Here is a 26,419-nt window from a genome sequence, read left to right as displayed (position 1 = left end):
GTTTTTTTTACCAGTTATGAAAGAGGTATTGAAAGCGATGTCATTGTTAAAAAGAAAGTATCAAAACCCTCTATGATCTGCAAGAAAAGCTCTCTAAATCATTATCTTTTGGGGGAAGAAAAAGAGTAGGAGGATTCAGACCTAGAATAATTTCTTTCAAATGACGTTTAACTTGTGAAATCTACATTTGTCTGTGTGGGGGTTTTTTCCCCCCTTGAGTTTGTCCAGATGGGTGTTTATGCAGCTGTTGTGACTGTTCATCTAATATGCCAGTGGCTTTAGATTTAACATCTAGGTTCCAAGAGGTAGCCAAATGCTTGTTGCTATTGAACTCTGTTAAGATTATGTTCAGGCTCTACAGATTTTAAATTATCAGGAGAGGAACAGTGAGGCTTGATAGTTCAGAAGTGACTTAACCTGTCTGCAAAGATAAATCTAGTTTGTGCAGCTCTTTTCTTGCTTGATAACAAAAGAAATGGTAAGAAATCTTGTGTCCCAATCTGATCTTGTTTAGAATTCAAAAGAAACTGTATCTTTTAAAGTTCAATGAAATGGAATGAAACCATGACTGCTAAGGCAAACTTCCTTCTAGAATACATTATTTTTCAACTTCATTGTACCCTTATGGAATTCATGATTTATGAAATAGTCGAGTATCTGTTATAATGCAAAGGTGTGACAGCTTCTGGAGTTTTAACTGCTGTTATTGGAGACTCATAAATACATGCTTTAAATACTAGAAGCACAGATCTAACTAGAATACACTTTAAATTTCTGGATCCCATAGGGATATAACACAAGTAGTAGAATCCAAAGCTTGATATGAGCAATGGATTTTTGTGTTCATTTTAATGCAAAATTGCTAGTTTTCTTTTAGAACTCAATTCTCTTAGAATTGCAAAACATTTTTAATCCAAAGTATAAACTAGGTTGTTCAGTAATTAGCAACATTATTGGTTTTATATGCATCAGTCATACCTTGTTTCAGATAAATAGCTGTTAAAGTTGTAAGTTACAAAAATAGTCTTTCCCTGACTTCAGCAAATATGTCTGGATGCTTATTTAATGTCAGCATGTTCCAGAGACATGTTGCAACAAAACAGGTATGAATGTTAGTAGATTTCTGACATTCTGTATGCAGAGGATTAAAGAACATATCTAGACTGCAAGCTTTTCTAGGGCATTTCAGTTTCTATTAAGCTTGATGGTCTGTGTAGCCGATCTTTATCTTGGGAAGAAGAAAAACAAACCTTCATTGTTGGCCACTAACTTTGTCTGCTAAGGTTTTAAAGTTTCTTGTCTTGATGTTGAATCTGTCAAAAGGGCTGAGGGGGGTACCTAGTCCTTTGCCTTCATGAAGAGAAGTATTAATGTTACATGGAGGGTTGTCTTTCAAGCAGTATAAATTTTTGACAGAAAACAAACTTAAAATTGGCCACTAACTGTTAATATTAAGTTCTGAGCAGGGAGAGGCAATGATGCATTACAGTGTTGGCTTCAGCTGTAGGGTAGCAAATTGGTGGCTGTCTGCATCCACCCTGACAACAGTCTCTGACTTTTGTTTGTTACAAGACCTCAACCAGAGGATTTAAACAGGAGTTGAAGGGGTAAGTCTGAAGAGATAGTATGTAAAGCCTGGAATTAATCTGTGGGTCAGTCATGTTTCTGTATTTCAGTGAAAATGGAATTAATTAAAAAGAAAACTGCACTTTCACTGAAAATGTAGAGCTACAGTCTGGGAAACCTAACACATCAGATATAAGAGGAAAAAAGCAAATCTGATAACTTTGGGCCTCAATAGTTGTATGCAATGTACTTGGCTTTTTCCAGTTTCCTCTGAAAGAAAGAGCAACAGAACATCTGATGCTTAAGAACTGGAGGGTTTTCTCAGTGTTCATATGCTTATACATCTATGGAGGGGATAGCTGATAGTGGGTCATTAGTGTGTTGAACATTACAGAAACCTGTATGTGTAACTTCAAAATCTAAGCCATTCAGTAATTTTTTAAGAGCTTCTCAACTGAGTAATTACCTGCCAGGGTCTTGTGTAGATATAGTAAACTTGTGTTATGCTTACTTTAAAAGAGAAAAAAGTTGTCTTTATCATCTTGAAGACATATTCAGGGTTTATTTGATATGCTGGATTAAGTGCTTTTTTCACCTATAGTTATTTGGACCTGGATAATGTTACTACTTGTATTGTCTTGGTCATTACTGATTGACCTACTTACTGGAGGTGTGACTGGTTAAAGTAAGAGTCTGCTGGCAGGAAACACTTCATTTGGCGTAGGATTCAACAGGTAGAACTTGAAGCAAAACCACTGTAATCAGAAATAACTGTGCTGCTCTTGTTTATTGGAGTAATTGGCAAAGCTGTTCTAGATGGCAGTCTCAAATCAAGACTGGAGCTCTTCAAAAAGTTTTAGGGAAAGACTTCTCAAATGGTGTTAGCTACCTTTTATTTGCATTTCATTGGGTTCTTGGGCTGCCTGATTGGACAGGTTAAGGAAAAAAAAAGCATTTGTCTGAGAACCAAGAACTTAAAAGAACAGTATCTACAACTTAATGCATGTGGATGCTTCTCTTCCCGTATGTCCTCTCATCAGATATGGATTTACAGTTTTCTTAGGCTTTGGGGACATTGGTATGTTATGATAGCCTTATACTGGAAAAATTCTCAGTAAATTCACTTGCTTACTGTCTAATGGTATGCTTAGCCAAGGAAAGGAGGGTATGACTGTCAGCAGTAGTGAATGTGAACCTTTGTTGATAGCATTACGACCACCTTGGTGTGATCTTCTTGTAATACAAGCTCTGTGTACAGAAAGCAGATGAGTTTCCGTTTATCTTCCAGAGATAACCCTTTCAAGAAAGGCTTTTGACAGAGTGTAAGATTCAAGATTTTTGGCCCTTGCAGACTGTATATGGTCTCACTCAGCGTTTGAAATCAAGTGTATTCTAGGAACTTGTTATCTACATATCTGTACTCTGAGGATTTGTACGTCTGAGTCTTTCAGGAGACTATCTTAATGTCCGATGCATTAAAGCTGGGGGAATGTTCGATTTTTTCAGATGCAGTGAAATAGGTTTGTTCTAATGATATGCTAAATGACTATGTAACTGTATTGTAAGTGCACTTGAAAGAAGTAGGATGCTGAATTCCATCCAGTGCATTGTTAAGATATGTTTCAAAGGAAGATAAGCAGTCTCCATTGAATTTAAAGTCAACATAATTGTAACAAAGATTAATGCTCCAGACTTCCAAATTACTTTTAGCTCATTTATGCTGATAAGCAGTAATAAAATGTTAGCATGCTTTTAATTGATGAAAAGCAGTTGGATTCCACTTGAAACTATAGAGAAATTAATAGCACAACAGTACTTTCACAAACAAATTAAAATGGCTAAAGAATTCTGGTTGCCGTAGCTTTTAAGTTTGGAAAGAATTCTTCTGTCTCACGATTTTTCATACACCTAGCTAAGGGAACTTGCACTAGAGAAATAATGCATTCAAAGTAACACTGGATTTCAAAAAGTTGTGCTCTTAAATACTTCCTTATCCATTTTTTTTCAGATTAAGATGGCTTGCTTTCCTAAAGACTTTCTTGTCCTAAGGGCAATTCTTTGCTTTTATCCCCTAGGAACATTTTCTGTGGAGGTGGGTGGGGGTGCCCAGTGGTTTGCAAAGTTGTTATTTCATAATGACCATGAGAAAAGCAACCAGCTTAATGGAAAATATGTTCTTAGAGGAAAAATGGGTAAATGTTATAAACACCGGAGAACTGGTCTGCATGTATATGTAGCGATGACATGCCCGTAATACTTTCCTAACAGGTATTTTAATCCCTTCTGTGTTTTGATTAATTTTTTTCCCCTGAACTCTAGCTAGGGAATGCAAAATAACTGAGTTGAAAGTATTGTTAAGGAGCTTGGCAAAACTTGGCAGAGGTGTGCAGGAGAATCTTTCTGGAGTTCATTTTGACATTGTACTTCAACCACTTGTGACTGGGTTGGCTCACAGCTAGCTGACTGTTTTGCTTAAGGGAATCAATTATGTTCACTCCCCAGCAACAATACACAAAACAGTCTTGCAGTAACAAATTTCCCCTGTTCTTGCAAAGAGTTTCTAGTTACTTGTTCCAGTGTGGTAATTTTTGGATAGAATGAATTGTCTGGAAGTTGTTCTATCTGCATCCTAAGTAGCAAAGTTGATAAAAAATTGAAGCATTGTATGTGAAACCACCTTTCCATGTGAAACTTTTTTGTAAAGTATATTTGTCTATGGTAGCTGGGAATGGCTATGTTTCATAAGTCATGAAGTGGGTGTGCATGTGTAAGGGCTGTATTTGCTCATCTCACTCTTAAAAATGCTAATGAACCTAGGCATCTTCAGAAGTACTGGGAGGTACTTAAATACATTTTTTAAAAAAAACGTTTTTTGGATGGAGAGTTTTCCACTCTCATATGGTAGTGCTGTCTCTTGATTTCAGTGATGGGACATTATCTGCTTCAACTTTTATTGCCTTGACTTATAACTCATTTAATTCAAAGTTATTTAAGTGTAGTATTAAAATTCTAAGTAGCTTACATGTTAGCTTGGTGCCTCCTTCAATGTTAATTTGTTTATTAGTGTAACTTAATTGTAACAGGAGTCTACCAAGTAGACACATAGCAAACAGGGCTTCTTTTTTTTTTTATAAGGGCCCCCCTCCCCCTTTGCTGATTTGTCAGCTGGGTCTGTTAAAGTGCGATCCCTGGTTGACAACAGCATTTTTGGGGTATAAATCTATTTTACAGAACTAAATGGCAGAAGTATTGTTTTGCTTATTTTAAGAGGCAGAGCTATACCAGCAAAATCCCAGGGTTGTTGCTGTAAAACACATTGTGTTAGTAATTTTGGTAGTAGGTCTTATCACTGTATGTGCATTATAATTCACTGCTACAAGAAATTAAATCATTCTTCCAAGTAATATGTTATGGCATTCTTAAAGTAGAAAGTTTAATCTATAGATTACAGTAGATGTTTTTTCTATGCCTATCTTGAAGATCCAATTGATGTTGCTTTTTACAGGAATTTGGTTTAGAATATTAGAATACACTAGCCCGTGTCCATTTTTAAAATGTCATTAATATCTGAATCCTATTCAAAGCTGAAATATAACTAACTTTCTCCTTGAATTACATAAAAATGTGCTGAAGAAAGATGTGATAGCATCCGGCATATGCAATTTTTCTAGAGGAATTAAAGTATTAATATTCCTTTGAAAACCTCATTTTATTCTTGAGCTCTACCACCTTTGATACAGGATGAAGAAAAATAATTATTTAATGGACTTTTCTTTTTTAAAAGAAAATCCTAGTTTAATAAATCAAATTGTACTGCTATACCAGTTAGCCAGCATATAGAACAGAAATATAAAACTATTTAGAAAAAGTTAAGATGTAACCCTCTTTTAAAATCTTTTTTCTTGTAAGACAGTCTGCAGGGAGAATTTTAAATTACAGTAATGAGAGTATCTGGGATGGCAAAAAACTTCTATAAACCATGAGGTGTTTTAAGGTACTAGGACCGCAGCAGCAACGTTAGTATAGGCAAAATGAAAATTTGAGAATATTTAAGTGTTCTTTTTCTAGGAGGACATAATCCAAATGCACCATTTTTGTAGAACTCTCATTGGCTGTTATATTCATGTTGAATATGCCTCTCTGTCTTCTGGATTGCCTAGGTAATATAATTTATTAGAAAAGAGCAAGCAAAGGCAGAATAAATAGCTATGCATCAATAAAGATTAACGCTTCTGCAAAGTCATGTTTGGCATGTCAGAGTTTGGGGTAACTGGAGAAGATGCTGTCCTCGGAGGTTTCACCATCTTTCACAAAAGGATGATTATAGAATTTCATGCAGAACAGTGTGTATGTGTTGATTTCAAGGTAGTAATTCACCAATCTATATGTAAAATGGTCCCCATTCTAATGTTCTTATGCCCATTCTTGTTTTAAGATGGAGCCTCTGCTCTACTTATTTTACTTTTGATGCTACATGGTTATGTTGTAAAACAATTTTAGTTCTCTAGAATCATTGCTATACAGAAATGGTACTGCATGTGGCTTCGGAGTATTTTAAAAACATTCATTTCTAGTTGTTTTTTTTTACTTTGTTATTCATTTAAACATACATGAACAAAAGATAAGGAAGCAAGCTGAGAGCTAAAATTTTCAAAAGTATTTTTAGATTAAAGCTGCCATTTAGAAACTTAATGCATCCCTGTATACCAGAGACTTCATAAACAGTTCAATTATAGACTTTACATTTAGTCTTTTGAGTATGTGCAAAGTGTTTGAGGAGGACTGGGCGTGGGGCTGTTTTGCTTTGTGTTTACAAAGGCTTACCTTGGCTAAATTTCCATGTGGTTTCATAGGAATGGCAAAAGGCACATCTTTTATGTAAACACTGCCCTTAAACAAATGTGGCATTCATCTTAAAGCATAGTCAGTAGCGTTTCCAAAATAGTCCCCAAAATTTCCGTAGTATTCATATTCTCTAACCTAAATGACTAAGATCTTTGCTTCTTTCCAAAGCTGCCATACTGCAGAGAAGCCTTCCTAGGCTGTAAAAGCTTGCCAAATGTTTAATAACTGAAAGTATCACTATTGGATGCTATCACCTGCTGATCTTGCTTATGCTAAATAAAATAGTGCAAGTAGAACAAAATGGGTGCTATAATTTAGTCTTTGAAATAATAAAATTCATATTGTTCCATAGTGCTGCTGGAGGTGAAATCTTTGACCAGTGTGTGGCTGAAAGAGAGGAAGCCTTCAAAGAGAAAGATGTTAAACGACTTATGAAGCAGATCTTAGAAGGAGTTTCGTTCTTGCACAGAAACAATGTGGTTCATCTTGACTTAAAGGTAAGATTGTTGCTGTATTTTTCTCATTAATTTCATATCTGCTGACTTTCTTGTTGGTCGTATGTCATATGAATGCTAATTTGTAATTAAGACAATTTTTATCTAGTTATTCCTCAAATGATAAAATACAACCTTTGGGATGCAGTAGGTACCGGGGTGCAAGCCTTTTCGGGAGTTTCTATGATTACATCAAATATAAACTTAATTTGATTAAGTGAAATGTAATGAATTAAACAGTGGATTTGCATTGCACCTTAAATTGCTAATGAGTGCTTTGGGTAAGACCTGACTCATTTTTAAGTGCAATAAAAATGTCTAGGTATTAGATGGCCATTGAAAAATAGGTTTGTTTTTTGTATTGACTTGGGTTTTGATGAAGCAGAAGGATGGCAGAGACACTGGTAGTATAAAGTGTAATGCTTCAGAATGAAGTGTTCATACAGGACAGGTAAACAGTATATTAATGTGTTAAATACAATTATAAAACTTTTTTTTAAATTACTGTAAACCTTAATTTAAATGTTTGTAATTTACTGCCAAACAGTTGGCCAACACCCTATTGGGATATAAATTATAATGATTTACTGGAGTAAATATTTTTTCTTACTGAAAAATAGTTTTGACCCAATTCAAGAGAAAAGTACAGTTGCCATCACATGAACTCCAGGGTATTGCTTATGGTTAAGAAGGGAGTTGTAACAGGGATCCAGAAAACTATCCTCTCCCATTGGCAGCAAGCTGCAGTTAATTTTCTTTAGCTTCTATCCATACACTCATATGGAAGATGCAATGTTATCTCATTTTGAGCTTAGACTACTTTATTACTAAGGCAGTATAAAAACTATCTTGCATTAAAATTTTCAAATTCAATGTCCAATTCCCATATTTACTAAGTATGTAGTAAGCTGCTACATGGTTGTTCTGTTGCTGAGATCCTTACTTATACTTAATTGCATTTTGGCAGTATTACAAAGCTACCAGTAGATTCCAGTATCAGGCTGTACATACTTAATATATTAACCTAGCACATCATGAACCATTCATCAGCTGAGGCAGATGATGAGTAATATTTGCACACAAATATGTCACCTGCCTGGTTTTCCAACCATTTATTCAAATTATCTGTGGAATACTTTAAAACTTTCTGTAGCCCATTGATTTAGTCACACACACAGAATATTAATATACTAAAATAATTAATGGAAAATTTTTAACAAGTGATGTGAGAATAAGTGTTCAGAAGGACTAAAAATGAGCAGTTAGAATTCCTTAAAGTTCCAGTACACTTATACAAGATACTCGGTGTCTCTGCTACGGTTGGCCATTGAATTTCCTTGAAGCAAAGTATGTAAAATTAAAATATGTCTTTATGGACAGTATATATTCATGCATGTTTGTAGCTGAAGCTGTGGTGGTCCTTAGCACTATCTGCTGGGTATCTGTAATCAGAAATGCATTTGTTGTGCTTTATTTGACTACAGTACTTAAAGGCAAAAGTAGACTGGGGTGTTGATTACAGCTTGCAGACATGTAGCTTTTTCAAAGTTCAGAAAAAGATTACTTAAACTTTTCAACTGATCAGAAAACTTATGTTATAAAATTGAGCGTATCTAGTTCTCACTGAAAGATCCAGTGTTGCTTTGCTGGCTTATAAAAGATAATTAGCAGAGCAAATTGTCTAGTGTTTGAGTTTGATATGTTTATATGTTAGTGCAGTGTGTGATGTGTTTTTGAAAAGTGGATCTTAATAGGAGTCCTAATTACAGCGTGATTAATTTCATGATATATAAGATTATTGGGTTTTTGCAAAATAAGGCTTAGGGATGTCTTCAGAATATTGGTAAATAAAGATGATGGAAACTGTAGGATTAAAAACCATGACTTGCAAAGATTGATTGACCCACATGCCTTGCAAGACTAAAAAAAGGCCCATTTTTCAAGGAACTCAAAAATTGAAGTTGGGTGCTGGTTTTGGCTGCATGTTTGTTAACCCACTGGCCTCAAACCATCTTCCGTTGTATAGCATGGCTCATGCTGCTTTACCTAGTGGCTTACAGCACCATGGAATTTACTAAATACTTGCTTTTGTGGGGTGACATTTGGAAGACTTGTGCAAAGTATACTGCTGTTAAGCAGGGTTTTTGCCAATATCAAAAAGCTTACAAATTCTTGCTAAAATATTTTCCTTGTGCTATTAGTTTCACCTTTGGGTCTCTAAAGGTTTCCCTTTCATCTAGCTGGTACAAATACCTTTGGAAAGGTCCATCCAATTTTCCATATGTTGCACCTTCAAAGAGGTCAGGCTCTACCCCCAGAAGAATTTAAGTCAAAATGGTTGTCAGTATGTGATTGTCTGCTTGTTGTTGTAGTTTTATATTATAAATCTAATCAACCAGATCTGTGACACTGGCAGCTAGCTTGCTTTAGCTTCTGTCTGCCTCCCCCTTAATAGATGCAAGATTTTTCCTACGAGACTAAACACTGCAGAAAAAAAATGGGGTATTTTGATGTGGCTTGGTTGCCACATTTCTTTCCAAAAGCATGGTTCTCCTGAAAGATGGTTGAAATATGGCTTGTTTTTAATAGCAAAATACAATTGTGTAATCCAGTTTTGACTTGGAGAAAGAGCAAATATAATGCTACTGAGTGCAAATTAAGTATCACTTGACAGTATTGTGTTGATGCCATTTAATTTGTAGGGTGTGCATAGACTGTAGTCAGGAGTCTTTCATTTCCTCTTAATGGTGCATAAAAGCTGCAGAGTAAGGGAAGACTCCTTTCTCTGTTTTCCTTTGCTGTTTGATTTGATCTTGAATTGGTGTTTGGTAAAAGCTTAAAGTAGTTGGGAATGGAAGAGAATTTAAAAAGGCATGGGGGCTGAGGAAGGACTAGCTGCCTCTTGTCTCAACACAGGCTGCAGGGGCATCCCCTCCTCCTGTGCACCTCCTCCTCTCCTTCTTCACTGACCTTGGTGTCTGCAGAGGAGTTTCTCTCACATCCCGCTCCCCTCTCTGCTGCAGGTTTCCCCTTCTTAAATATGTTATCCCAGAGGCACTACCACTGTCACTGATGGCTCGTGGCAGGTCTGACTTGGAGCTGGGGAAGCTTCTAGCAGCTTCTCACAGGAGCCATCCCTGTAGCCCCCACCCCTGCTACCAAACCTCTGCCACACAAACCCAATACACCCAGGAAACTAAGAAAAGAGTTAACAATTAAAATACCAGTTTTTCAAGGCAAAAGAACAGTTTAATCTGGAGTTCAAACATTTATATCAATTAGCTGTTTGTTAATAGGCATGTATAGAGTATCCAGGTTCTACAGAACCTATTTTGATGATAGCCTTATTTCTTAATTTATGGGACCTGACATTGCTTATTTTGGGAAATTAAGTGTGATGCCAATCTAATATGTCTACTCTTTTAGTGACCTGTTGCATTTTTTCCACTTGTACACATTGACCAAAAAAATCCCAACCCCCAAGTAAACTCTGCTCTTACATTTCAATTGCTTTAAAGATATGGGAGTCCTTTAATTTTTTTTTTAGGGCAGACTGATCAGCCTAATTTAGTGTCTTTACATGCAATGTAGCTGGGGTATCCAAGCTAGTCTCTTTTTCCTGTTTCTATGCATTATTCCTTGGATAATTTCTGTCTTCTAGGGATCTGATTGTTTTTACAGTATTACAAAATTAGATACCTAACTTTATTAACGTTGCAGGTTAAGGTGAGGCATTGATTAGTTTAAAAACATGACCTTTATCATGTGTCCTTAGTCATACTCTTTTTGAAACCAACTAAAGTACAAGCAATATTAGGGCCAGAGGCTCATAGAAACTTCTGGGATAATGGCAAATTTGCAATGTATGGATTTTGCCATTATATAGTCAGTTTATAAGATTCCAAAACCTGCGGGCAAGGTAGGGTTGAAAGGTATCTTATTTTACTAAGTACATTTATTACAAACAATTTCTGTGACTCACAGAATAAGTTTCCAGATGAGACCTGATCTTTGTATACATTGCCTTAGTTTGGCCTTTGCAGTGATGTTCATAGTGTCAAGAAAGGTACATTCTTCATGTGACAGTAGTTTAGTCCAATTTAAGTGCAATACATAAGACTAGTTAATATTTGCAATTACAAATGATGCTTTTCACTGCTATTACTCTTAACATGATGATACAGGTATGACCAACATATCAAATTCCTAAAGCCCAAGTTTCTAGCTGTTGACAGTATGTATCAAATACAACTTTTTGTCTTGTTTCTATAATCTTTCCCAAGGTACCCATTTCTGGCTGTGCTAACTACGGCATTGGTCTGGACTTGTGTGGCCACGTCGTGGTTTCTGGGCACATACCAATCTTGTAGTAAAGTACATCCATTGAGATTGTCCATTTAGCCAAGGATTTTCTTCTTTTTATGTTTTTGTTCAGTGCACAACATAAAAGGATGTAAATTGGAACCTTTAAGCCTTACTGCAGTAGAGGGGGAGGTTTCTAAATGTTGCCATTTGACAGTTTTCATCAGCCATTTCATTACTGCTTGATGGTAAGAGTGAAAGGCCGTTTTTAGAATGGCTACCAGGTGAGCCTCTGGCCTGCATCTCTCTTGTCTTTGTAGGCTAATTAGCATTAGGCAAACCTAGGTGTATTATAGCAGAGGAAAAACAAAAGAGAAACAGCATTACAGATGTGGGAAAATGATCTTCCTTTTCTTAAAGTTTTAGAGTAATTGTGTCAAGCTGAAATCTATGGTTAAGTTCAAAGCTATGGCTTCTTTAAGGTTTCATGCTGGTGTTTAGACTGTCACTTCACATAAACCCCATAATGATTCCTTAAAAGAAGAAAACAACTGACATTTCATTATGAATTGATTTAGGGTTATGACTCAATTCATACTGTAGACAATTTTTTTCCTGCATAGGTGTGTTTTGAGTATAAGATTGTTTTTAAAAAAAGACAATAGAAACTTCTTCATTTCACAAAACATTTCCATGAAAAACTTTTCCTTGTTTAAATATAGAGAACAAATGGTTTTCGCGTGCTTTCTATTTGCCTCTTCAGAAAGTAACTAAATTTCCCACTGGGAAGAACATCTGAGAGACTAATTAGGGAGGCATGGTCAGCTTTTTTGGATGTTTGCTTTTCTAATACAAATAGAGAATAAATGTGAACTATAAAGCATATGGTAATGCACAGCTCCAAAAGCCTTTGTACAGCCACCAGTTTGTAAGCAAAAAATAAGCTGTTCTTAACAGATTTACAAACAGAAAATAGATTGACAACATCATGGAGTTTGAAATACCATGGTTTAAGTTTGCAGGAATGAAAGAACTTTACTATATTTAGGTCTTGCAGAAAGAACTGGCCCAAGGTTTTTAAAATGTTCTTGCACAGTTTTATTTCTGTGTTCAAAAGCAAGGCTATTCATGTGAAAGCTGCCTTCATGATTGACTAGGTGATGAGGACACAATGGCTCAGTGATTAGGGAAAAAGTATAAATGCTGGTGTTAATCCAGTTGGATTATCAGTCAGTGGTTGCTTTGGTGTTAATGTTTTGCCCTCCTCCCTTTTCAGCCATCCCTGATGCAAGACAATCCAGGTTCCCAATAAATAAAGGCTTTTTCACTTTCATGGAACTTGTGCTTAGCAAAGGCATGAATGCAGTGTCAACTGTCAGTGTTACCATTCAGAGAAGTTAATGATAGAACTCAATGTGATCATTGGCCTGGGGGCAGGGAGAGTTGTGCCTTTTTTTTTTTGGCAAGGATATGCTTCAGCTGCAAAAAAATCTTGAAGACCTGTTGTCTAAAGTTAGTTTTCAGATTTATTTTTTTTAACTGAGCTAGCATTTGAAATAGATGGTAAGGAACTTCTTAATGACCACAAAGTTGCTTTGAAGGATGACAGCCAAGATCTAATGACGTCAGAGCAAACAAGTTTATCCAAAGGTGATGGTCTTAAAAACCTGTTTTTCAGGCTGCTGTATTTTTTAAACTGTTCTTCAGTTAGTGTTCTGTAATACAATTGTTTGTACTTTGAACAAGATTGAGGTTGGTTGCAACAGACTTTCTTTAAACAGGTGTAGTCAAATAGTTTTATGTGTTCAGGCTTTTTAAAATGATTGGCTGGTTTTGGGTACCCTTCAACAGGAGGTATTTTACACCATCTATTAGAAGGAAGCAAGGAGGGAAGGAGAGTTAAAAAGGTGATATGAAGGACTAAAAGGTACAAATGTGGAGGTATTTATATGCTATTGTTAAATGATAGCTATTAGCATGTGTTTTATATGTGTTCTAAGCTAATAAAGGTAGATGTTTGATTGTCAGTTATAAACAGAAAATCCTGCCACTCCTTTTAGCCTACATGTCTCTTCAAGTTCACCTTGGGGGAAATAAATAAGTGATCCTGGGTATCATACTTGTTATGGAATTCATTATTGCTACTCATGATCTAAAATAATTATGCAATATGGTGTTATAGACATTAGATTTGGCTGATTCTGAAAGTCTCCTTCTTTTGTTTTTCAGCCCCAAAATATTCTACTAACCAGTAAGTCTCCTCTGGGAGACATTAAGATAGTAGATTTTGGCCTTTCCAGAATAATGAAGAGCAGTGAGGAACTAAGAGAAATAATGGGAACTCCAGAATATGTAGGTAAGTTGTTACTATAGGAGTGATGTATAGTCCAGGCTTTTGGGAAGTGAAAAGAGAAACTACCTCGATTTGGGGAATGCCAGACTGGCTGTGTAGTTACTGTGTTGGAAGATCAGGTTATTACTTGGACATGGTACTGCTGTAAAAGGTAGAACAGGCAAGCCTTGCTAGTCTGAGTGATAATTGTGTGCTTGTGTTGAAGATGAGTACATGCTTTAGATGATTCTTACCAGCAGTGATAATAAGTATTACTTGGATTAAGAGTTCAAAATTACATACTCAGTCTCTTAATATAGTATTTTAGCCTGTGGAGGTTTGTAGCCATTTTATTTTTTAAAAAAAACAAATCATTCCAGGCCTTGAAAACATATTTAAAAATATCTTTAAGTTGTATGGTATATCTTTATGGGCATGGGTTTCAGTGCTGTGGAATATGGAATGTTGGATATTTCCAATTTTTCCTTAAGAAATTTGTATACAGCTTCCTTAATTGGGAAGGAGACTGGCTTGGCTTCTGAAGATGATAATAAAAGGAAAACGATTTTTTTTTTATTTAAAACCAATGAATGATAGCAATCACTTAACTTGAATAGAAATATCTTGATTTCAAAAGACTGTCATGCTTCAAATGGCTTATCTTAAATTTTACCACATGCCTGTTATTGCACTATATAACTACAATGTAATGTCTGCATATGACAAAAAAACCCTTGTTTTCTTTTCCCTGAATAGCTCCTGAAATTCTGAGTTATGATCCAATCAGTACAGCAACTGACATGTGGTAAGTTGAACAAATGAATAGTTATCATAACTTTACTGAAAAGTTTTTTTTAAAAAACCAAAACCCTAAAAAACTGCTCTTCTGTTTTTTACTTTTAATCTAGGAGCATTGGAGTACTGGCATATGTTATGCTAACAGGGATATCGCCTTTCTTAGGAGATGATAAACAAGAAACATTCTTAAATATATCTCAGATGAATGTAACTTACTCTGGAGAAGACTTTGACCTCATATCAGAGTCTGCCGTGGATTTCATCAAAACTCTGCTTGTTAAGAAACCCGAGTAAGTAAAATACACAATTGTATATGCTAGTATGTCAGACTGGATTAATCTTAAATGTAGCAAGTGCTGGCATTTTCATTTTTAAAGTATAAGGTAACTTTGATTATTCATATTTCATTGTGCTAGTATGTTTCATGTATATGAAAATTTCCCTCCAAATCTGCATATTCTGAATGTGTTCAAGTATTAGTAATTAAAAGTCAAATTGATTTCAGAAAACTATATGAATTATAACATGTGGTACAGTATACTGACTTTCCTTGCAGGTACTTTGATGTCTTTTAAATGAACTATGCTTTGAGCCTTTTTTTTTTTGATGAGTTGGTAGAGTACCTTACTCTTCTGGTTTGTTAGTATGCTTCTCTCGATGGGCAGTAAACTGGAAATTCCAGGTCTCAAAATAGAAAAGGGGTTTTCTGTGGAACTTCACCAGTTCGTCATGGGGCATGTCAACTATTGAAATTGCCTACTGCTTGTCTATGGGAATACTTGAAGAAAGTAAGGATTGGATAATTTTCCTATATATTAAAAAAAAATCTGTATAAACTTTGAAAGTTTAAACATGGGAGTGTAAACTGATATTTAAGGATCTATAAACTCCCTTATTTTAAATATTAGCAGTTCATCTCCTTGGGCTGCTGTTGGTCTTTTTTGGCAAAAGATAGATATCAGTGCTTTTTTTAACTTCTGTCTGTCTTTAATACAGTCGTATCCTTGGATGGATCTCTTCTGCAAGGTACTGGATTTCAAATTCATTTGGACACTTATTTTAACACTTTCCTTCCTCTGCAGGGACCGGGCAACTGCTGAAGAATGTCTTCAACATCCATGGTTAGAACAAAGTGATAATCCTGCTTGCAGGGCCTGGAATAAGAGTACAGGAGGGGAGACCAGTGATACCACCCAGAAAGATGCAGATTCTGCCTCTGAAAAATCAGTAGATGCTGAGAAGACTGAAGAGGAAGAATCCATAGTGACAGAAGAACTAATTGTAGTGGCTTCGTATACACTGGGACAATGTAGGCAGTCAGAAAAAGAAAAAGTAACTGAGCAGAAAGCCATTTCCAAACGATTTAAATTTGAGGAACCATTACTGCAAGAAATACCAGGAGAATTCATTTACTGAACTGTGTGGAGCTTCATAGCTATAACTGGAAGGCAGTGTTTTCTACTAAACAAATATATCCTAGCCAAGTGAATTTCTGATATGCAATAAATGTTCTAGATAAAAGAAAATGTTGATAAATGGCATCCAAGGAAAACGTGCCAAGTTTTTAATTTCATGGAACAGATAAACAAGATTTCAAGTGGCTGGCAGGAATGTAACAAAGATAAAAAGCTTATTTTTGTTTGTAATTTTTATTTCTAGGGGTTTTTGTTGCTTGGTAGCAGAGTTTTTGTTAATTGTTCCAGTGTTCTGGAGAAGTTGACATTGGAAGTGTTTCAGTGACAGATGTCAAGAGGAGTATTTTAGGATATGTTTTGACATTTAATGCAAATATATAATGCTGGGGTTTCCTCAAACACCTTTTAGCACTCCTGACTTCAGTGGAACTATCTACTGATCTAAAAATTGTATGAGAGGAGAATTTGATTAACTGGTTTGACATGCAGATTTCAAAGTTATACTGTGCATATATTTTTTTGTTTACATCCAGTCAAAGACCCAGACTTATGTGGTGTATACTAAACAGTGAGCTGCACTTCTCTAGGAAGAGATGTGCATGTCCCACAGGTAAAGAAATTTGTATTGGGGATCAATTCCAGATCAGACTGGTGATACTTCTTTATTTGGGAGCACAGTAAAATCCTGCTCCAGAGGGTGATGAATTTGCTTAAGTCAGTTCCTCTTGAGAGCCAGCAGACATTGCTCCCTTCCCCTCCTGTGTTGGGCGAGATGTGCTAATAGAATCCAGCTCAGTGTGACTGCACAGTGTTGATGAGTGGAAAAAAGGAATGCCAGAGGGTCTGATGTAGCTCTACTGAAGTTACTGAAGTTCTCTTCACTGACTCCACCATGTTTGATCAGACAGTTTGTCCAACTAATGGTAAGTCAGCCCTTGACTCCACCTCCCCCCAGAACCCGGCTGGGGTTTTACTGGGAGCATGAGGTCATTTCTGCCTTCTTTCTGTTCCTCTAACAGCTGCTTTAAGGCAGAAAGAAACATCCTTAGGCTAGATTGCATAACCTTGTTCAATATAGCTATCAGATGAGGAAGAAGATACCGCTTCCTCTGAAACAATGAAGCACAACTCATACCTCGTGCTTCCTGATCACTCTCCCTTAGACACTTGGGAAAAACAGCATGTGTATGATGGGGCAGAGTGGAATTAGGGAGCTGTATGGATGGGTCATAGTTCTCAATGGACACGGTCCCTCAGAGGACAAAGCTGGGACCAGCTGGGCATCAAAATTGACTGGTTTTTGCAATGTACAGGTCTGAGGATCTCGGACTGAGTCCTAGTTTTCTAAGAAATCCTTCATATTGATGCTGTTCCAAAGTTTAATTGTTATGTAATTGAAGTTTAGTACTATTATATTGCATAGTGTTAACTATTCAACTATTTATTTGGTTTCCTTACGCTGTTTCTTTATAATGAACCCTGACAAAAGCTTTCTTGCTATAAAACAATGAATAGAAACTCTTAAGCTAGTTTTTCCTTTTTTCCATGTTGCTACAGACTTTCCTAATTTCAAATGTACCAAGAATGTTCTTACTCTTTAGCGAACAGGAGTTCAGTGCTCTGTGCTAATATTACAATTCCTCCTTCACACAAAAGGTTAATGGCTTATTAACACCACAAGCAGTACTGAGGTGATCTAATTAGCCTTGCTGTCAGGGTGGGAGAAAAAGCACTAGTAAAGAAGAAAACTGAACCAAAAGCAGTGTGACACTGAGTGGGGCAATGAGCATTTTTCTATAAGGCTTCCTTGCCAGTGGTCTGGTTGCCTTCCCTTGAAGCCACATCAGAAAAATTGCACCTAAATTAAACCGTTCTGTCAGGCTTCTTCCCCTATGGAATTGCATACCGAATATTCATGTAGGTAGGGCAACTTCTCACTCCCTGACGACCTTCATATAAGAACATATCCACTAGTACTCATAATTGAGTTTGGATGTGTTTTATATTGTAATGCAGAGGTGCCTTTCATACTCTGGAGAAATTAAGTCATTTGCTTTTTTTTCCCTCCTGTAGACAGTAACCTATAGACTCCTACTAAGAAGATACCATGCAAGATTTTCTTGGATAGCTCTGGCTGGCCATTAGTAGAAGTTAAACAAGAATCCTGGAGCCAACAGAGTAGCTTTTATCTGGGTGTTTCTGGAGGTGGACGATAGCTCCATTACTGCATATTCCTACAAAGCTGATTTGTTTCAGACTTTTTAGGCACAACAGTACTCTTCATGGGCATCTTTCTTTTACTGTTCACTCATTTGCCCAAGACAATTTGCTTGGGTGAGGGGACATTAACTTATGAAATTCTTTTGTGCAAGATTACAATTTCTCCCAGCTTCCATCACTGACATTTGGACTTCTTTTTTTCACATCCATACTTCCAACTTTACAAAGTTGAGCAAAGCACTGAGGTTGAAGCATGCTCACATCCCACCCTTACAAAACAACATTGTTGTATCTGCATCCCTAACTGTGTAATAGCTCATGGTTGCCCATAGCAAATCATTTGAGGGACATATACCTGTTTCAGTTCCTATTTGTAACCACAGGTCATGTCTCAGATGGGGACTGTTACTAATGAAAAAGAGTAGATGCTGAGCAGCATACATTTTGTCCTATATTTACTGTTTGTAATGTATGACAATGAAGCTTAACATGTATAAATGAACTATGTACTTATTACAAGGCCAGCTTCTCTTGAATTGGCTGCTTTGAGATTTCCAGTGGGCTGCATTTCTGTTTAACTTTTTGTGCCTTAAGGTGGCTTTGTACAGTGTTTTTTAACATCATTAAGAATTTGTATAAAGTTGTGAAAGTTTAATAGTATAAGTTATAAACAAGGCATCTTAGATTGGCCCTATAATAGGAAAATTTTCTATAACATTTAACTGCAGGACTGTCAGCCAGTCCCACACACTTGAAGCTATTTCTGTTCCACTGTAAGTGTGGGTAAAGCTGTAAATGAGGTATTCTTACCCGACACTGTAGAAAGGGGCTATTGAGGTTAACGGTTTTGAGAGGCTTAGTTGCTAGTGAAGTAACACATTAAGACTGGGAACAAATCACTAGCTTGTGAAGAAGAGCTGGTTTTCCGCAGCTCCATGAATACGAAGGACTGCATGTACATACACAGTTCATCTGAAAAAAAACTGCTTATGCCTTAAAGTGTTTGTGGGGAAGGGGGTGGTTGCGGAGAAGGAATCAACTTGTCCCCTGTGGGCAACGCTCTCTCAGTCCCCACTCCAGACTGGGCACTTGCTGGCTGCCTTCGTAACACTGGGAGCATGGCTGTTGTCTGCTTGAATGCAGCAAACTGAAAGGAATGGAAGTGCAGATGTTCTTAGAAATTGCTGGAGAATTGTTATTCCTATGGTTCTGATGCAAGGGACATGAACTATGTCTATAGGTGGGGGGGTCCAGGCCTGTGCCTCTGTTGCAGTTGCTGGAATAAACAGCAAACATCTAGTTGAAAGCAAAGCCTTGTCTCTTCCTGTCTTGTTGCTACATTCACCTCTTCAAGCAAGAGGCTATAGATTTTTTTAGTCATTAAACCGAAAGTTCTATAAAATAATCCTTTTATTGTCCAAAGCTGAATTTGCATTGCGATTTGTCCCATTTCTTACGCTTTTCAGCTGAGGATCCGTAAATACAAAAGGGTGAATTCCAGCTTGCAATCTACCAGATGAAGACTGAGAGCTGTTAGGTAGGAAATGCACATAAAAATTAACTGCCCATTCTCCACTGGTGGTGCTGGCAGGGGACAGGGAGGAAGGTGGGCCTTGCACCAAGTTATTCCATGGATTAAGAGCTCTCTTGAATATTCCAGGTGCTGTTCCTGGAAGATAGTTCAACTTTTTAAAGAAATAGTGCCAGTTCATTGTACTTCTGATAAGGTGTTTACTGTTTCAGGAACTTTATAATAAAGGAAATTTTGTTTTCTGAACAGCTGATGGGTCTTTTGTTCATGCATTGGGAAACACTTTAAAACATAGTGGTTTTCTTAAAAAAAGAAACCATAATCTTTCTTCAAGACAGCATTACTGATGTGAAACAGAATTCCAAAAGTTACACTAGTCTGGTGCAGGATGCCTGCATGATAACTGGAATCAACAGTAAAGCTGAAGTACAGTGCTGCACTGCAAGCTACTGCAACTTAACTGCTTATGTGGTTGGTGAGTGGACACCATGCTTGGCTTTGAATACTAGCTAGAAATATATTGCTGGTACTGGGTTGTAATATGTTAGACTGAGTCTCCTATTCAAATGCCCTTGCTTTTCTCCAAGGACTTCTGTAAAGTTATTTTTCTCAACACCCATATAGCAGGATTACTGATATTTTATTATTCTGAATTACACATTTATTCAATTTGTGCAGCAAATATTAAATGCATCAATAATCTTTTCCACTCTAAAGCAATATGCCTGCACTGTAGAGATCTTCACGATACAGCATTTACAGATGTTGAATTAAGCTGCCATTGGGATTAATAAATATAGTCACATTATCCATGTAAATCTTCCTGGTTGTTTTTTTCCTTGGTGTATACTAAACCTAGAAATATATTGCCATTAAACTCTTAGGACTGTTATTTCACATATCTGACAGGTGGGAAATGACCTGCCTGAAGACATGGGGTTGGAAAGATGGTATTTAAATGCCAACGAATGGTGTGCAATGTAGGATGGCTGTGTCTCCAGGAGAGGGTGGAGCAGATGCAAATCAGCATTAATCCAGTTTTAACAAATCATGCCGAAATGTGTGCTCTGAAGCACTGAAACTTTAATATCCCCTCCAAGGTGTGCTGTGTCCAGAGCTCTGTTATTTGCCTGATGTGAGTTGCTGTGGGGAAAGTCAGTACTGACTAGATGCTGGGTGAGAAAAGTGTTTCCTCTTCTATGGAAAGGCATTTCCTCTTCTAACACTGCTTAATTTCATTAGTTGTTCCCATTATAAGACAGCTGACAACTGTATAGCTCTGTAAAAGTAAAATATTTTGGTTTCATAAAAATACAACCTGGAAGCTTTATAAAACAGAAAAAAAAAATTAAGTCCATATGGTGTGATAAAATCTTTCATAATTAAGAAAAGGTTAGGATTTGTCAAAGTGAAGCAGAGCGTTAGGACCACAACTGTTACTGCAAAATTAGGAGAGGAGAGGGACCTTAACTACCGGAAGGGATTATCTTTTTTCCTGTAAACACAGAGAACTTAATTGCATTGAGTCTTTGCTTGCTTGTGCAATCAGAATCACAGCTAAGCTGGTGATGCGTTGAAATCCGTGTACCCCATCTCTTTGATTAATTTGTAATCCCAGTGTACAGACTGACTTACACAGGTGTCCTTTAACTAATCCTTACAGGAAAATCTCCTGAACTGTTGGGGTATCACCTTACTGACTGCCACCTTCCAGTAGCACCCTGTGAGATCCAGCTGGTCTGCTGGATGGAAGTTCTTGCCGTGGGCCTCAACAAGCAAAGAGAGGCAAAGGCTGTCTCAGAAGTTATTGGATAAAGGTGCTTGTAACTAAGTCTTCTAGGAGAGCCAGTTAACAGAAACTGCATTATATTGGTCAAGAAATGACGTGATTCTAGTATTTTTTATATACTTGGTGCTACATAAAATGAACCAAAGGTGTTTAGCCAGGTGTGATGTGTCTTCCAAAGTAACACCAAGAACATGACAGGTCTCCATCGCTATTGGTGTTATAGACTGCCTGGGCCATGCTGCAGGGAACTTTGTAGCAAATTTTACAGAAAACATGTAGGAAAATTATTTTGCTTTGACAAGCAGGCAAATGGCGAGAAAGAACTGGATGCATCCTCATTTCTAAACAGGAGGTGAATCCAAATGAATCACATTCCCTGTCGATGCAAGACATCTGCCCAAGCTAGGAAGTGAACTGGCAGGCCCGTAAGTTGGACAAAACCATACTACTACCTAGAGAAACATACTCTAAAGAGAACATATCAGCCTGCTTAGCCTTCTGTATAGCCCCTGTGTGCTAGTCAGGTCCAACTCAAATAGATGCAAGCATTGTAACAGTCTGCTAAGCAATATTTGTTGTTCCTCGGTTGTAAATTAAGTTCTTGCCCTGAACAGCCTGCTGCCTTGATAGTTTCCTTGAGGGTGATGACTGCCTGGCAGAAGCTATTAAAATCAAACTAGAGAGTAAGAAACAAACATGCAATCCAGCAAAGGTCATGAAGATGGTTGTTTTAACCACACCAACAACTGGCAAAGGAACTATGCAAATTTTCAAGCCAATTTAAAAGAAATTATTTAACATACTGAAAATGATTAAAGGATTGCAGCACCTGTAAATGAGGCTGAGAGACCTGGGATTGTCAGCCTGGAGGAGAAGGCCTGGGGAGGGATCTTATCAATGGGTATAAATACCCGTAGGGGAAAAGTAAAGAGGATGGAGCCAGGTTCTCAGTGGTGCCCGGTGGCAGGACAAGAGGCAATGGGCACACACTGAAACATGGGAAATTTTGTTTAAACATAAGAAAAAGCTTTTTTTTTACTGTGAGAATTGTTGAATACTGATACAGTTTGTCCAGAGGCTGTAGAGTCTCCATCCTTGGTGATCTTCAAAACCTGATCGGATACAGTCCCAGGCAAGCTGCTCTACTTGACCCTGCCGTGAGTGAGGCAATTGGGCTAGACAATCTCCAGAGGCTCCTCCTGACCTTAACTGTTCTGTGATTAGAAAAGAATGGCTTTCTAAAGGAGTTTAACTGGGGGGGTTTAGGGTCTTTTATCAAAAGATGAACATTTTCTCAATAAAAATGAAATTATTGTTCAGAGTGGTGTTGAGCGACAGGTAACACAATGTAATTGTAATGAATTAGCGTTTCAATGACCTAATGAAGTTAAATACAACCTAATCTGCTCCAGTGTTCCTTAGAAGAAAAGACAGCAAAGGGAAGAGGGATGCCCAGGTGCCCTCTTGAAGCTATTTGGGCTTTCAGCAACTGCTGGTGGTTCTGAGACCTTTGCTTTCCCCGTCTTCCTGGCATGCTCCAGCTCTCTTGGTTGCTCCTGCTGCACCTGTGTCCACTCTGAAAGCAGCCACCGTGAGCTGCGGTGTGCTTAACGGGAGCCACGTGGCCAAAGCAGCTTGGCACTGCATGCACCAGCTTGCTTCTTTTTCTCCCTTTGAATATGTGCATCTTAAAAGAGCTCAAATATGGAGAGGAAGTGGCTCCTGAGGCTCTTCAAGGTCAAGAGGTAAGGAATTCTGCATTTGCTGTTAGGTAGTAAAACAAAAGCAGGGATTGGAATGTGACTTTTCTCTTGCCCCCCCTCCACCCATCTGCTCCAGCTCCACCCATTGCTTTCTTCCTTCTCTGGGTTTAAATAGTTGATTTAGAGAAACCTTGGTATGATATGATGATACTGCCCATTCTCACAGCTTTGATGAACTCATGGTTTGGTTAGGAAGATCAGGAGTGCCTAAAGTTAAAGGGGTGCTCTGCTAGGTCTCTAGTGGGGAAATGAAAAACACAACTTGTTCAGAAGCTCTGCTTCCCCCAAGCAAGATAGTAATATCTCCAGTGTTGCTGGTAATGTCTGGTGTGGTGCAATATCTCCAGTGTTACTGGTAATATCTGGGGGGAGGGGAGGGGGTAGTGTGTATATGTCCCTCAGGCCTGGGATAACCAGGGTTAGAGCCAGGCCAGGCAGTGGTATTGTGGTGCAGCAATTTGTGAAGCCACACCAGGGATATTGTGCATGCTGGTTCAAGAGACAGGAGGGTGGTGAGCAAGCGTTGTGTTGCAGGCTGGGCTGGTTGTGCCAGGTTTCCTGGACATTTGTATACCTTGCAGCCACTGCAGGTCCCAGGCTTACTAAGCATGCAGCGGTGACAAAAGGCAGGTGTGTGGCAGCGTGTGCTAGATGCCTCTAGCACAGACATAGGGACTACATGCGCTGGGGTTGCTCTCAACAACCACAGCTTCTTTTGAGATTGGTAACGAGTCAAAGCTGCAGCCAGAGAAGTGATAAGTGATGGATGTGAAGTGGTTGGTTTGGCTTTTCCTTGTCAACTGTTTGATTCATCATCAAACTTCTTCAGTGACCAAAAGCCAGAGTTGCCCAAACTCTGAGACACCAGGTGGCTGGGAGATCTCCACATCTCCCAGGAGGTTTTCTTGCTAGCTGGGCTGCAGCAGTGCAAGGCTAATGTTTTTAAATCACACGGTTTGTATTTTGTTTTGTGAAACCGGATCACAGCGATTTCAATCTAAAAGGTGGGACACAGTGTCTCTCCCTGATGCATCCTAATCCTTGCCCTGGTGTGGTGGGCATTTGTGCGTGTTGGATCAGGTCTCTGTAAGTCCCAAACTAAATCTCAAGTATGGTTTGGTTTGGTTTTGTTTTTTCCTTCTAAAACCTTTTGTCACAGATGTTGTTGCTGTGGTCCTCTAGTCAGCCTCTCCCTCCATTTGCTTTAGCATTTGCTCTGCAGACTTGTTCAAAAGCAACCTCGCCCAGTTTGCTGGGTCATCATTGAGCAGGAAAATGCTTGCTGGTCTTTAACAATTCTTTGCTCCAGATCTCTATTCCCTATCTAATGCTTGTTACTCTTGAAAATCTTTGCATTGCCTGTGCCTTTGGTGGATTTCTAGGACTCAAAATTGGATATCGAGATGGAGTGCAGGGGGTGGGGGGAAGGGAATTGAGGGTATAGGCTCTGGGCTCTCCCTAGCTGCAGCTTGATTAAACTGCTCTGTTACAATAAATCCAAAATACTCTTTCTTCTGGACATTCTTAATGGCTCACATGTTACTTCAAGGTATGAAGGCAGGAGAGTTACTTGTGTCTGTCTCAGACTGTGTCTTAGGCTTTGCAATTGTTCAAATGTGCAGTTTGGGGTCAGGGGTGGAAATTGTGTGGGTGGTTCTGGAGTTTTTTTCTGTTTATTCCTCAGCCTGCTTCTGGTGACGGGCAAGTCTCTACCTGATTGACAGAATCAAGGCACAGTCAAAATCTCTTGTTGCAGTCAGAGTGAACCATGACGGTGTTTTACCTGTTCTGCACCTCCTGAGTGTTTTCCTCCCTAAGTAAATATGCTCTCCTGAACTTGTGTCGGACAGTGCTGGTGTGAAGCAGTGGCTTCTTCTGAGTAACCTTCAGTGTAAGCAGTGTGAGTAGCAAGTCTCTTCCTGGAATTCCTAGGTTACGATGAGCATCCTTGGCTATCTCATGAGCTTTTTAATGATAACTGTGAGGGTGCAAATCTACCCAATATGTGACTTATTCATTAGGAGTGGAGAGGGCTGCTGCTGAGGTCCACCTTCACTGCTTTGTCCCTCCTGCTTTAGGTAACACCTTGTTGAAAAATGGGGGAAAACCAAAGCAGCAAGGGAATCACTTTGAGAAGCTGAGTTAGTCTTCTAGCCATGACAGAGCATCCCAACTGTCCTGACCTTGGTCTGCAGTTGTAGAAAAGTTCAGTTGCCTGGCAGTTTGTTTATTTATTTCAAATTCATAACATCAGCACACACAGGGCATAACACATGACTTCTCTGGGACAGCAAGTCTTTTGCAAGATATTTATTTTAGGCTTCTGCTGAACACATGAATAAACCAGCAAAAGAAAGAAATTACAATTATGACAATGATGAGGTCAATCAGAGAGAGAAAATTGTCTTGAGAGCACTCACTTAAGTGAAACTGTCACTTGTGACAACTGTGTACATTCACGGACACAGCGGGATGCAATCGATTAATGGCTCCTTCAGCTCAACGGGAGGTGGAGAAGCAGCTGCCTTTGACTTTTTAGCCTTCTTGCACACCAATGCTTTCCACCGGGGAGTGGTAAACGGGAATACTCTGACCATCCCTCAGTTTCAAGGTGACATCCTGAAGGCACCAGCTGACACAAACCAAAAGAGATTTTTAACTTTTTTCAATCACTTTTAATATAGTAGTAAAGTCAGTGTAGAAACAGCTGGCACGGAGAAACAAATCATTCCATGCATTCATTGCCTTTAAAAATTCTCTCAAGTGTTTTAGAACTTGGTTTGCAAGTGCCAGCTTCTGAAAGCTGTTTTCCCTAATAGCATAGCACAGTCCAGATTTAAAGGTCTGGGATGCGTGTTCCTATTTGTTGCAACTCAAATAAAATCCTGCCAGCTATTTTTAGATAGGACATTCCTCCCCTAACCCAGTGCCTTTCTTCCTCTCCGTCCTGCTGGTGCATTCCTTGCTCTGCTCCTCTCCAGCCTTGGAGCCAGGCTGTGTTGCTAAGGAATTATCCTGGCTTGGAGGAGTTTGAACACTGTGTGATCGCTCAATGTGACTGCTGAAACCCTGACAGGGTACGACAGTAGTTACTCAAAAGAGAAGGAAAACTGCGTTTGTTGGAGACTGAGGGGAAGCTTTTTCCTTCCTCTAAGCTCTGCTTCAAACCCACTTCTGTGAGACTGCTCACGCTGCTTTTCCAGCTGGGAAGGACTATTATTTTGGGGTACTAAGACAGGATTTTTTCAAAAGCTCCTGGCGCTCATCCAGCTCTGCTTTTGCTGGAGTCGGTGCTGAGTACATACAATTAGGTAATTCGGCTGCCACACCTCTGTGCAATGGGTCTGTGGCAGGGCTCTTCACT

General features: G+C 38.4%; 2 protein-coding genes across 2 annotated transcripts in view; one reads left to right on the top strand and one right to left on the bottom strand.

Annotated features, from left to right (window-relative positions):
- Nucleotides 1-19,749, top strand: part of STK17A (serine/threonine kinase 17a) — a 28,802-nt gene extending 9,053 nt beyond the window's left edge. The window contains exons 3-7 of the mRNA XM_069812166.1: nt 6,764-6,908; nt 13,437-13,563; nt 14,296-14,344; nt 14,448-14,627; nt 15,420-19,749. Coding sequence (XP_069668267.1) covers nt 6,764-6,908; nt 13,437-13,563; nt 14,296-14,344; nt 14,448-14,627; nt 15,420-15,753 — 835 coding nt within the window. The 3' untranslated portion in view covers nt 15,754-19,749. The remainder of the gene's footprint in view (nt 1-6,763; nt 6,909-13,436; nt 13,564-14,295; nt 14,345-14,447; nt 14,628-15,419) is intronic.
- Nucleotides 19,750-25,350: 5,601 nt separating this feature from the next.
- The window catches only part of COA1 (cytochrome c oxidase assembly factor 1), a 53,319-nt gene continuing 52,250 nt past the window's right edge, over nt 25,351-26,419 (bottom strand). Inside the window, exon 5 of the mRNA XM_069812153.1 lies at nt 25,351-25,687. Coding sequence (XP_069668254.1) covers nt 25,591-25,687 — 97 coding nt within the window. The 3' untranslated portion in view covers nt 25,351-25,590. The remainder of the gene's footprint in view (nt 25,688-26,419) is intronic.

Source organism: Haliaeetus albicilla, chromosome 2 (genome assembly GCF_947461875.1).
Source record: "Haliaeetus albicilla chromosome 2, bHalAlb1.1, whole genome shotgun sequence".
Lineage (NCBI taxonomy): Eukaryota > Metazoa > Chordata > Aves > Accipitriformes > Accipitridae > Haliaeetus > Haliaeetus albicilla.
Note: the sequence above shows the minus strand (reverse complement) of the source record. Positions and strands in the feature narration are given on the sequence as shown.